Source organism: Opisthocomus hoazin, chromosome 2 (assembly GCF_030867145.1).
Source record: "Opisthocomus hoazin isolate bOpiHoa1 chromosome 2, bOpiHoa1.hap1, whole genome shotgun sequence".
Taxonomy (NCBI): domain Eukaryota; kingdom Metazoa; phylum Chordata; class Aves; order Opisthocomiformes; family Opisthocomidae; genus Opisthocomus; species Opisthocomus hoazin.
Window position 1 is genome coordinate 75,929,158 of NC_134415.1, and position 13,408 is coordinate 75,942,565.

Below are 13,408 nucleotides of genomic sequence, written 5' to 3' on the forward strand. Positions count from 1 at the left end.
ATTTTGATAGCTCTCTGCCGCTTACATAGTGTAGAAATGAGCCTTTAGTTTTTCACAACAATTCACATGTTCTATGTTTTCTCCTGTGGAAAGAAAAACAGACTCATTCCACCCACTGTCATTGTGAAAAGACTCAGAAGCTCCAGGTCCCCTGCACAATGCATGTGGATAGTCTTCATGTTCGTTTGTGATAAGTTATTCAACAAGGGTCCGAGCAATATACATGACTCAGATCTTTACGTATGAAGCAAATTCATTGTGGATGTGAAAGGTTAAGTATGCTGCCCTACATAATCATCCCTGAAAACCTGAATTTCTAGTTTCACTTGGAGGAAACTAGTTTCTGATTATGGTAAATAAGTAATCAGAACTGAGCTGTGTCACTCTGTATGTACATTTTAAACGGTTTTTCATTTCAAGTATTGTCCAAGTCAGGTACTTTCTGCAGTTTGTTGAGATTTTGACCAATTTACATATATAGATACAGAAGGCTGTTGTTTTCTAAACAATTTTTTAAAGAGTTCTTCTGATTCACTTGTTGCTGAAGGTAATTTAGTGAGTATGGTTTAAACCAGTACATTTACTGGTGACCTCTAGTCAATAAATACATGATGAAAATGAATGTTAAAGTTTTCTCTCGGCCAGTACAAACATGAAAGGTGTGATGAAGTAAGAAAGGGGAAGGGAAAAGGTCTGTAGAGATCTAACTGTAGAGAGTTAGTCTGTAAAATTTTTTCAAGAGATAGTCTGTGAAATTGTTTGCCCAAGTAGGACTGAAATCACTGCCAAACACACATGCCCTGTGGGAGCAAGATGAGCTGGAAACCAGCATTTGCTGAGCAGGTGCAGCAGCCCAGACAGCAGGAGGTTATAGCCCCTGGGCAAGAAATGCAGTCCTCAGTTTTGTCTTATCTTTATTTTCTCTTCACTGTAGCCTGTAAGCTCTGACTTTCTCCCTTCTCTCCCTCCATCTGCTTGATAATATTCTACAGTCCTCTCTCCTTTGAATATTTACTGTCCTGTTATCTCCCTCGCTCCTGCAGTGTTCTGTGCATTCCTTTATCATTAGCTTTAAATTCCTTCCTCTTATATTTTGTCGTTGTCCCATACATCCTTCAGTATTTGGGAACAAATGATGATGAGAGATATACAGCATTGAAAACAATCTCAGGCAAGCCTGTAGAAGGAAGTAAGAAGGAAGGGCTCTGTTTCCAAAAGACCTGAAACCCAGCCTGAGGTTTTCCAGCCTCTGCACAGTGAAAGTCTGCAAGCCCTGGAGTAATCCTGGACCTTTCACTGCGTAGATTCTTGTGCCCTGTCTGGGAAGGCTTGTGTTTTTGAAAATGCTCATGAAAGGAATCTTTTGCAAGTTTTCATCTTCATGGTTTAGCCTGACTACAGATTTTTCTGTTGGTGGTGGTTGGTTGTTTCTTTTTTTTCCAGTGCTGTCATCCAGCTTACTGTAGACTATAAATGGAAAATTGAAGCAGCCAGTGCTCATCTCCCACGCTCTCCTTCCCGCACACAGTTCATCATTTGTAAAGCACATCTGTTTTTTAACTATGTTATATCTGGAAGGCTTTCATCTTTGCAGTGATATTTCCTAATTTCTTGAAATGTCAACTCTTGGAGAAATAATATTACTTCATTAGTCTTATAATTAAGGCAGCCTAACATTTTCTATCTATGTTTAGCTGCTTTTTTTCAGGCTTTACCTAATTGGATGTGAATTTTCCAGGGTTGATACCAGGGACAGGCTGCCTCTTTCTCTCCCTGAAAGCAAAAAACATGGCTCAGAACAATGCAAGAGATCCTTTGCACATGTGCTTTGGAGGAAGAGCTTGATATTTGGTAGGGGAGGTTGTTATACTAAAAATGTGTGCTCTTTTTGTTATCTAAGAAAACGTCGCTTCAGTCTAACCAAGCCTTTGAAAATAAAATTGTGCTTTATGTGTGGTAACTGAACAGATTCATTAGAATTTGACAGCTGCATTCTATAGTTTTGATATTTTGCGAAAACCAAGCCAGTGCTTGGGGCCTTCCTTGCCGTACAGAGAGGAGATGCTGGTGGCACCCTTGGTAAACTTCTGTCCCTGCTTCTGCACTAATGTTTACCCACAGCAGACTGCAAACCTGTCAGGGATTAAAAGCTGGCTCAGCAGCCCTCTTTGTCCTGCACGGATGACGGCAGTGGAGAGTGGCACACGCAGGCCTGTTCAGGTTTCCACGTGCTGAGTAAGGACAGTGATCATGGGATGGTCATATGATGAAAGTAATTGAACAAGACCCTGGAGGATCTCTCTGTCTCTCTGTCTCTCTTTCCATGTATCTCTCCTTGTCTCCTGTGACACAGAAGTTAGCAGCTATTGCTTTCTGAATAAACTACTGCATCCTGTATGATGCTAAAATCGCTGAAAGGTAGGCCCTAGGCATTTCAAACTGGACACTCAAAATTAGTAGAAAGTGCTTATAATAATGTCTTATTGCCTTAGTCCTTTTGTGTGATGTTTCACCAGTGTACAAAAAGTATTTTACAAGCAAAAGTGCCACAAAAAGAGATTAATCAGTGTTCAAAAAGCATTTGGATGTTATAGTCATGAACACTGTAATAGATGCTGCTAGGAAATTAGCCATTCATGTAGTTTTATAACTTGTATTGAGAGCAGAAACTGAACAATGTACGGTAAATAAACTCTATTTACGTAATGACAAAACAAGATAGAGGGTGACTATTCAGTGAGCATCATTCATATTAACACTGTAGGAAGCAGTAGATGTGGCCATGTAATTAAAGATGGTATCGTACTGGATTTTCCTGAAAATGGCTGAGTGGATGCCATGAAAGCAATATTAACATTGCCATCTCCAAACTTTGGGGTTCTTGACTTTGCAGCTACAGCTTTCCATGACTGTGGATTCTGAGGCATTTAAAATATAAAATTTGTATACTGTTAAAGCTTTTATTTATTGGTTTTAGCTATTGCACAAGCTTTCTGCATTCCAGAAGAAACTGGGACATATTTGGTTTCAGTATCAGTATCTATTTTTCCTTGTCCTCACCCAAGACTTTCTCTCTAATTGCAATAATTCTTTCCTCTTCTTCGTTTAGCAAATTTTCTCATAGCCTACCACTACACAGTTAACACAATCCAGTTAATCTACTGGAGGGCCAGCTAACCTGTTTGTCATCATCATTTCTTCTGTAATGAAGAGTTCTGCTTGGGAACCACAGGAATCACAGCAAACCCCTCCACCTGCTGAGATTTAGCGGTCTCATGAGATTCACCCTAACATGAGATGGTAAATCCCAGTTGCAAGCAGTGATGAAAAATGAGAAGTGAGATGCCCTCATGCCACAAAGTGCTGGTATATTCATGATGTCCATTCGAATGTCTTCAGTGTTTTTGAAAATAAATTTCATGTGACTGATTTCCTGCTATTTCTTCTGTTTCTTCCTCCATGCTCTTTGAACGACCTTGCCATATAGTCCTTCTCAGCAATTTTTCTCCCTTTTCTTCCCCCTTCATTCCTGTTGTAATGATCATGGTTTCTATATGTGGTTATACCTTACTGTTGACTCAGCCTTCAGGATCTTCCCTTTTAGCTGGGCATTCACAAAATTCAGAGTATGTCATGGACTTCTGCCTTTAACCTTATCTTACCTCCAGTGTCCTGCAGCTTGAATGAGAAACTGAAATAATTCCCTCTTATCCCAGCTACAGCTAGTTATTAAAGCAAATTCAGTCACTTCAGACATGATGTTGTGGAGCTAATTCTGACTTTGTTTCTGTACATGTTAAATCTAAGTAAAGGCAGAGGATAGAAGTGGGAAGCTGTGCTCTGGTAAGCCCTAATGGAAATGGGTGACATAGTCAGAACTTTCACATGATTTTCTGTGCTGATCTTCAGTGTGGATAACAAAAGAGCAGTGAGGAATCTGCTGAAATTTCCAAGAAAGCTGAAGATGGTAGCTCTTAATTCAGAGTTGGTGTTTGGCTTGGCGATGAACATCTTATCTACTTCCCAAAGGGGGATGCACACAGAGTCCTTAATCATGAGTTTAGAGTTTCTGCTGGAGTAGGGCTTCAAAGGGGCTGCCCGAGGAAAGGATATGCTGCCAAAAAATTTCTCCAATAACAGATTTTTCACGTGGACCATGTTTGGAAATCTTGGTTCCTCCAATGCACAAGCAAGAGGCTGAATTTGGAGAAAGACAAATACTAGAGCTCCTGCTGGAGGGGGGTGGCATAGTGGTCGTGCAAGGAAGATTGAGGCTGCAGAGAGATTTGTCCTCTTAGGACTTTTGTGTCTGGCCCATGCCAAGGGTCTCCCCTCCGTGGCACTTAGCCCATGCCTTGTTTCTTGTTCATTTGGCATGACTGAGGATCTTTGGCAGATGTCAGACCATGCCTAGGGTTAGGATTAAGAGAGAGATGAATCCTATTGCTCCAGTGTGTCTATGGCTTCTGAGGGAATGCCCAAGGAAGATCAAAACTGCAGAAAGACTTGTCCTTGGAGAAGTTTTTCATGTGGCCTATGGCTGGGAGGCGGGGGGCAGGTGTCTTTGGCTAAGGCTCAAACCAGGTCTACAGTTAGCATTAGGGTTTGGATTAGTTTTAGGGTTAGGAGCGTCACAAACCCTAGAGCTCCAGTTTAAATAAAGCTGCAAGGGTCTGCCCAAGAAAAGTTGAGTCTACAGAGAGACAGATTTCCCAAGAAGTGTTTTGTCTGGCCAATGACTGGGTGACTTTCGCTAAGGCTCAGCACACACCTTGCATTAGAGCTAGGAGTTAGTGTATTTGGGACTTAGGAAAGACCAAGCATAAAGCTCCAGTGTAAGAAGGAAGTCAGGAGCTGTAAAAGGACTGCCCTAGGAATGGTAGGCTGACAAAAAAATGTTTCCCCTATGAGATTTTTGATCTGGACCATGGCTGGGAATCCTTTTGTTTGGGTTTAACTCTAGGTGTTGGGTAGAGTTAATTTCAGGAAAGAAAAGGATCTTGTAGTTCATAGATTAGTTGAGATCCTCTGTTAAATCTTCAGTCTCTACCTCGAATGAGTGCGTTGCACTGATGACAGTGAGATGGTCAGAAGGGGGTATTACATTAATGAGAGGGAACAGAATGAAAAGGAAGAAAACTCATTTTGCATACTCTGTTTACTGGATGGGGTTATTTGTGCTTTTTGTTTCTCCACTGGGGTTTTATCTTTTTCTAGGCATGTTGCCAGGCACTGGAAACTTTGCCAGTGGTGTAGCATTGCAGAACTTTGCCTTCCTATCTTTTTTTTGCTTTAGTGATTCTGTCAGTGGCTATGCGGCATGCAATACCCTTGGCCCTGGTTACTCTTCCTCTCTCTTCCAGCTTTAAAGTTCCTGCCGTATCTTCCTTCTATAGGAAAAATGTGCTGGAGTAGAACTAATTATTTTTATTTTAGTGGATTTTTATGTAGCAAAGCACAGGGAGACACAAAGCAGAGCAAGGCAAATGGGTCTTCGACATTTAGATAGAAGTCAGCAGTGCATTGCAACGTGGAGGACAGAGGTCTTCTAGCAAGGGTGGTGGTGGAGCCAAGTAACACCATCAACTTCTGTTGAACTCATGACACCATTTTGGTTCAAGCTAGACTGAGTGCGGAGGCAGGGGTGAGTGTAGGTGACATGATCTCTGTTACTTAAAAAATTTTCCCTTCAAAAATAGCCACCAGCAGTCACCTTGATGAAGACATAGCCTTTCCTTTGCTGGAAGAAAAGGATCACAGGATAGCAGCACGTGTCTCAGCAATGATACAGTCACAATCAGGGAACATCCCGTGACCAAGCTTGCTATGATGCATGTGTCCATCAGCTGTTGATCCTGTAGTCAAAAACCTGCCAGTGGAATTGATGACCAAGAGAGATGGGATCACTACACTCTTAATAACCACAACAAACCTCACTGGTACTCTAGTAATGGGCATCATCTGCACCAAGTGAGGACTGTGTTTGTTATGGACCTGCATAAAGGTCATTTTTTCTGTCCCCAAAGTCCTCCTAGATATGGTGGCCTGAAATGACTTTGAAGTAGCATGGAGTTTTTAATGAAGGGGTTCCTGAGAGCTATGAATGATGGTGGAAACAAGGGATTTTCAGGAGGCTGCTAGAAACAATCCCCAAAAAGATTTGGCATTCTACATTGAAAAGGGAGAAAGAAAGGGGTGTTGGACTCAGTGCTGACCAAGAAAGCATGTTCCTGGGTCTCACTGACAGAAGAGCACAACTGCCGTGCTAACCAGACAGCTCCTGCTAGAAATGGAAACTTATGCCCAAATCTGAATGCACTCCTTTGCGCCATGCCTGGTAATCTGCTGATCCTGCATTGATAATCGTGACCCAAGCTGACCTGGCGGCGAGCTGAAGTTCCGAGTGGAACTGTGTATGAATTGCTAATTCAGCCTTATCGTGAACTGTTTAGTGCCAATATGGCCCACTGAAGCCAGAGAAAGTGCTAGTCAACTAACTTCTGCAATGGATGGGGCTGGATGTTTTAGCCCTGTTTTTCCAAATATTCTATTTCAAAACCTCCATCTAACTTTGAGCTATGAAAACCACATAGATTTACTAAGGATTGGGTGTTGTTTTGGTCTGACTTTCTTATCCCACAGAACGATATCTCATCATAAGCAATTACTTTGTTTCATTATTACTGTTTAGGGTACTTTTTCCTCTAAAATACACACTTTTGGATGAGGTAAAATATTAAGCCTTTTGAAGCATACGTTCAATTGCTAGAGATTGAAATAAGCCCTCACACCTTTTAAAAGGAATTTAAACCTGTTTATAATGGAAATAGTAGTTTAAATTTGGATGTGCTTTTGTTAAAAAAGTGAATAACAAATTGAATTATTTGCTTTGAGGTTAAGGGGTTATATTTTCGCGGTCCATATTGCTTTTGGTACTGTATGATTATTATTGCAAACCCAGTGACTTTGAACTAAGAATCCCATATTCAAATGCTATTAAAAGTAATTTTCATTATATGTTTCTGAAACGTTTTAATCAGATCATATAAAGTCAGGCAAATGAGGTAATATACAATATGTGTAGTTTTCACTCTCCATAGTAATCGCTTCAGTTACGCTTACCTTCTCAAATACTGTTGCTTTAATTGTCTTCTTTTGCAAGTCACAGTCTTTTTAACTGCTAAGTTTATCCGGAGTCAGAACCTAATATTACATATCCTCCATATCATCTTTAATGGTAAATTCATATGGATTTAAATTAATTTATTCCAACCTTAGAAAAATAAACATATCATTTGAAATATTTTGAAGTCAAAGGAACAGATACATATGCCTAAATACAATATGAGCTTATGTTGTTTTTTCTTCCAAAATCGTATTCTGTATTGTAATCATGATTTAACATACACAAGTGTAATACTGTTTTAAATTGTATTTCCCAAATACACCAACAGTTTCCTCTTGTTGCATACATTGTATTACTGCTCATGTTTTCAGCTCCACCAGTATGAGCTGCTAGCAGTGTATGTACAAATACTGAGTCATGTAAAGGCTATACTTTTGACTATCTGGAACAAAATTCAACCTTGCTAATTGGAAACTTTTTTGCCTTTGGTATAAAATGAAAATAAAATGATAAAATTAAATCCTTTTGAGAGGGTGCTATCCTCTTAACCAATGAAGAAAGGAGATGCAAAATTAAACACCTTTTATTATACACTCTTATAAGAATCAGTCAATTTGGACATCACTAAGTAATATCTTATAATTGAAAAATATCGGTTCAATTTTTTTTCATATCATATAGTTTATTAGTTTTCAGATATTCTTCTCTGAGCAGTTGTATTTAGAAATTTCAGAAAACTTTTAATTCAGTTTTTAGGCTAGAAAAATTTTCTTTGGGACTTGAATAGAGTTGAACTTGTCCTCTGTCCTCTCATTCCTTCAGTGAGAACCTCAGTCAAGGATTTGAACAGTTGTTGATTACTTAGTTTTCTACAGTCTAATTAATGAATTAATTTAATTAATTAGTTTAATTAACATGTTTAACTAATTAAAATTGTTATTAACGCATTCCAGCTTTCTAGTGAGATTCTTTTCCTTGCCAAATATGTATCAAGGCCTATTTTATCCAAATCATCTTCAAGTCAGAGGACAGGAATGCAGTCTGGAATATCTGGATTTCATTTTCTTTTGCTAACAAAGCATATTAATTGTAGGTTAGCACTGTCTGTATTTGCTTCTTTTTATTTCCTCTTTATTCATACAAAACCATTTTTCATTCCTCATGCTTGCTCAGCCAAGGTGTCACCCAATGTTCTAATTTGTTTCCTTCATTCCTCGTGGTGATTAGAAGCCTTAGAGATACTAAAGTAGCTTGTTGATGACTCCTTCTGTACTTTTCGCTAGTAATTGACAAATCAAGTAGTTAGTTAGCTGAATAGGCAACTTGTGGTGTGATACATTGATTTATCTTAAAAGCTTGCATAATAAGTTTAGCTATGATTAATTTGAAAGGGGTCCTCCTATGAGCGTATGGCATATTTCTGATAACTATTTATCACCATTTACTTCAAATAATGGGTGGAGCTAATCTTGGAAAGAGCTTTGTATGTTGGATGGAAGCTGAATGCCACCCCAGTTGAAAATGCTGACTCATGTCAGTCTTATTTCCATTTAATTTACACTCAGCACAAAGCAACCAAAGACCTAAATAGTACCTTCAGCGAGGTAAGCTAAAACTATTGCTGGAACAAGTCCTTGTAAACTACAGGGTTTAGTGAGAGGAGAAATATGTTTTAAAAGACATAGATAGGAGTAGATTGTTACAGAACAGGGAGGTTGAGATGTTTGCAGTGACTTGAGGGACGTAGCGGTTTTGTTTGTGTAACATCAGCAGACCTGAAAAATTGCCAGTAACTCATATGAGAGGTCGACGTGGCAGTGGAATGGAGAAGGCTGCAGAGTGGTTTACCTCTTGGAGCGTGAGAACCCTTCTGTGGTTTCAGGGATCTGTGGCTTTGAAGATGTCAGGATTTTAGCGCATACCTGCACCTCTACATAGTTCAAGTGGCATCAATGGACTTGGCACCACTTTCTGCCGTGGTAGCCTTGGCAAAATTTTTTGGTGAACTTTTCCTGGGACAAGGCTAGTCTGTCACTTTTGAATTCTTGTTCCCTTGAAATCAGTAGGACTTTCCATCAGCAGTAAATTCCAGATTTCATCCAAATATGTAAACAGTATTTTCTAGCAATAAATTTGTCGTGTAGTTCTTGCTGGCTGTTTTTCCCCATGCTATTCGAATTTAATTAGCATAGCTCAGATTATCTTTTAGTAAATATGCAGCATGTTTATAAAAGCTAAATTGTCTTCCTGATATGTTTCACTGACTAGTAAAATTAATGTTTTCTATTTGTTCAGATGGTTTTTTGGCCCAACCAAACGAGCAGATGCTGAGAAACAACTGTCATACCCTGGAAACCAGGCAGGAGCCTTCCTCATCAGAGAAAGTGAAAGTCTAAAAGGCGAATACTCACTTTCAGGTATATTCTAGTTTTTCTTAGGCAATTTTAAAAAAATTTCTCAGGTGATCTGGACTTTTTCATTTCTGAGAATGATAAACTGTGGGCCTGAAAATGAAATTAAATAGATAATATTATTTCTTTCCCAGAAGATGTATTAAGTAAACTTGGCAAGAGTCGTTGGGGTTTTTATTAGCATTTATTTTATAGGCTTTGTTTATTACTAAGCTCAAAACACAAATTAACTTTCTTATGCTTAGTATTTCCAGTGTTCCAGCTGCCTTAAAATAGAAATTATTTTCACAATTAAAATGCCAAAAAATGCATTATAGTTGTACCATACTGTTCTGATTAGTATACAATATAAAAATTAAACCTTGTTGGCAGTTATCTGCAGTCTGAGAAAATGAGATTTCTGCTAGACCACACCCTTAAGTTTATACTTGTTTGTTTTCAGGGCACAGTGATAGGAAGGTCTTCAAAGCTATACTTTAGAACCAGTCATATTTCATTGAAAGTTAGCTGTAAACATCAGTGAAAAGTTAAATTTATGATGATGATGGGTTTTGAAAAGTATTTAAAGTTCTTTATTTGAATCGAAAAGACTATCAAATAAGGACACTTATTTGATAATAATTTTTCTTATATATATGTACATGTCATCTTTTTTGTGTCGTAGATATTTGCCATATTAGATACTGAACATGACTGATCTTTGATTGTTTTCTGTGAACATTTTCTATCATACTTGTCATACAAGTGTGAGCCAAGAGTGTAAAGTTCACCCTGAGACAAAAGAGCTATACACCCAAACCTCCTGATGTGCGCTGTCTGTATGATTCCATATGCCTGTAAACACTCTTGATGTTTGTGAATAAACTGTAAGTTGTCACGTGCAGAACTATGTCAGTAAAATGACAGGCACTTTGTGCATAACTGGCTTCTTTCATATTGACTCCTCTTCTGCCTGGATGTTCATGTGTCAGTCACCTTCTGAGCATTACACAGAAACACATTAAGCAGCTTAATGAACTTTTGACACATTCTTGGTTTCTCTTTCCGAATCAAAAGGAAAAGATATATACCTGCAGTGTCTTGTGGTAATGGGAGGGTGCTTTTCATTGCCAAGACAAAAAAGTATATGTTGCCTGTGGAGTGAAATACAGGGACATTTATGAAATAAATGTGATATTTACAGTTCTGGGAGAATTCATTCCATAGTCTTCAGTTTGCCCTCAGGGAAGTTTGTTCTTGCCAAGAAGCGCTGGTGTGAAAACTAATGTCAGCAAGGAATCAGGTTGCTCCCAAACTGTGACTGAACTGCCCCGTGTGCACGCACGCTCTTAGCCGAAGGTTGTATTATAGCCACAGACCTTTCAAAATGCTTTCCCTCTATATGCCATCTTTTCCCTGTCTTCCATGTAATCAGCTTCCTTCAAGTGTTCTTCATCAGTGAACTGATTTCATCCAAGGACTGGGCTAGACCCATAACAGCGTAGTGTTATGCAGTAAAAGATAGATAGGCCTGTATTATCTACTTAATGCTGGCACTTGAATACATGACACCTCACTAAAAATCAATGAAAAATCTTTTGTTTGTGCACCTAGGGGTGGAAATGCAATTTCTTTTTATTATTCTCCAGCTGTAGCCTTCTAGGAAAGATTCAAAGTCTTAATTCTTTACCCTACATCCTGACTAATTCTCTAACAGGAAGGCAGCAGTACCTTATCTGAACTATGAAATACCACAGAGAAAAATCCAAGAGAATAAAAATAAATATTAGGCCAGCATTTGTGGTAGGATGAGATCATCCTTTGATGTTGCTGTTTAATTTTTTCCTTAAAAATAATGGATGGAAACTCTATTCTATCTGATTTAGTGTATTTAATGCAATTATAAAAGGTTGTGGTAGACATTTTTCAGGTTTCTGTATAAGCTTATTTGGGGATAGGAGATTTGATGATGGCTGATAACAGCAAGATACGAAAACATCAGTGTGGATTTCTTCCATGCTGGTTTGTTTGATGAAGGAAGGGAAGAGTGGTGCTGAAGAACATAAGATACGTGGAGGCAAGGCTCCAGCTGCAGGAGGCAGCCCTCCGTCGTGCACAAACACGGGTTGTCCTCTGAGCATGTATGCGTGTATATATGTGTCATCTCAGATTTACTAAACATTTGTGCTCTTTTGGGCAAAGAAAGAGAATAAACTCTGAAGCAGTCTGTAGACAGTGAGTATTAATGACATGATTTACCAGTGCTGCTAGATCATTTAGCAGCTTCCCAGACTTGAACATAATTTATCCTCAACATGCTACTTCATCCTGAAGAACTAAATATTATTTGCTGCTTTCTGAATAGGCTTGACAGAATGGTGTCTGTTTGTGTTGTGCAAGCTTTTTTGCTTCCAACCTAACAGTATACATAATGGTCCAGACACTGTATGTCCATAATCTCATTACTTAGATCTCCTTTTGGGAGAGCTAGTGCATTCTAAAGCAAATGATGAAGTGGATTGTACTGTGGGGAGAATTAATTGGAAGGAGGGTTTAGTCCACCAGATGCTATGGAGAAAGCAGTTTTTCTGACTCTCTCCTCTTTGCTCTATCAGGAGGAGTTATGAGACACTCAAAGCTGAGGCAGAAAAGCAGTGTTTTCTTGAGGGATAGTGATTCAGGAGTGTTTCTTTAGGAGGTCTTGAATGCCCTCTGTCTCCGTGGTAGCTGATATACTGACAGGGGAGAAGTACCAACCTGATATTTTGGAGTATACCTCTGATTTCTGGTTCAATTTTTTCAGTGCAGAAAGAATAGACCCTGAAACTCCGATCCTCTGTAGGACTGGGTGGGTTTGCTCTACCTGCTATTGCTGTTCTGGTTTCACTCCAGAGTAGATGATAACGACTAGAAGAGTGACAACTTGGCTTTCAGAATTAAAATATTTAAAAAATACAGTAACTCTTTGTCTGGCCTAAGATTTAAGTGTAATAAAGCTAAAAAGGAAAAGAAATATGAAAGCGAGTGAGAATTTTACCCAAGCACCCATAAACAGATTTTCTGACTTTCGTGTTGGATTTCATACTCATATGGGCAATGTAGAAGAGACTCACAGTTAATGATGGAGACAAATGGATCTCCTTAGGAACAAAAAAGAAAAGGAAACAAGCCATACCTTTCATTAAAATGACACTTTTCACTTCTAACTTGCCTTGATGAGAAAACTCGCAATTTGTAAGATTTAGATGATAAATGGCTATTTAAATTAAAAACAAAAAGTCATGTTCAGAAAGGCTTTTATCAGGTATGAATAGTTAAACGGAAAGCACATCAAACCAGATAGGCCACTGAGATGCGTTGCTATCATTTTAAAGTGTTTGACATTTTAAAAATAGGTTTTCTCATTTTAAAAATGCACATGTTGTCGACAGATTTTTATGTTGATGACTCCAGCATCTGGTGTGAAATGTATTAAATTTTAAACATGTTGGTGCCATCTTAGACGTTGCCTCTTTTTAATTAAAAGCCATAATTTAGATGTGCTCAGCTTAATTGAGTGTCATTGCCAATGATAGCAGGAGGCTCTCTACTTCCCCCCTCACTGAATAATGGTATCTGAAAGACTGATTGCATTAAATGACAATGTAAATGGTTTGTGTTTCCTTCCATTTTTTTTCCCTGCTCCTAAAAAATATTGTGTGGTTTCCTCTAGGCCAGACTGACTTTCAGCATGGAAAAAATAGGTAATAGTTTAAGGCAGCAAACTGATAGGAGTGGCAAAATCATGGCCGTAGCAGGAGAATGATTTCAGAGCAGCCGCTGTACCCATTCTGTGCTGGTGAGGGTGGTCTCATAAGCCATCTTTCTCCCACATCCACCTTGGGCATGGAGA

The 13,408-nt window shown here is 38.8% G+C and overlaps 1 protein-coding gene across 1 annotated transcript in view; it reads left to right on the forward strand.

The window, feature by feature from the left end:
• FRK (fyn related Src family tyrosine kinase) overlaps nucleotides 1-13,408 on the forward strand; it is a 55,695-nt gene that overhangs the window by 16,302 nt on the left and 25,985 nt on the right. Inside the window, exon 2 of the mRNA XM_009944877.2 lies at nucleotides 9,422-9,543. Within this exon, the coding sequence (XP_009943179.2) occupies nucleotides 9,422-9,543 (122 nt within the window). The remainder of the gene's footprint in view (nucleotides 1-9,421; nucleotides 9,544-13,408) is intronic.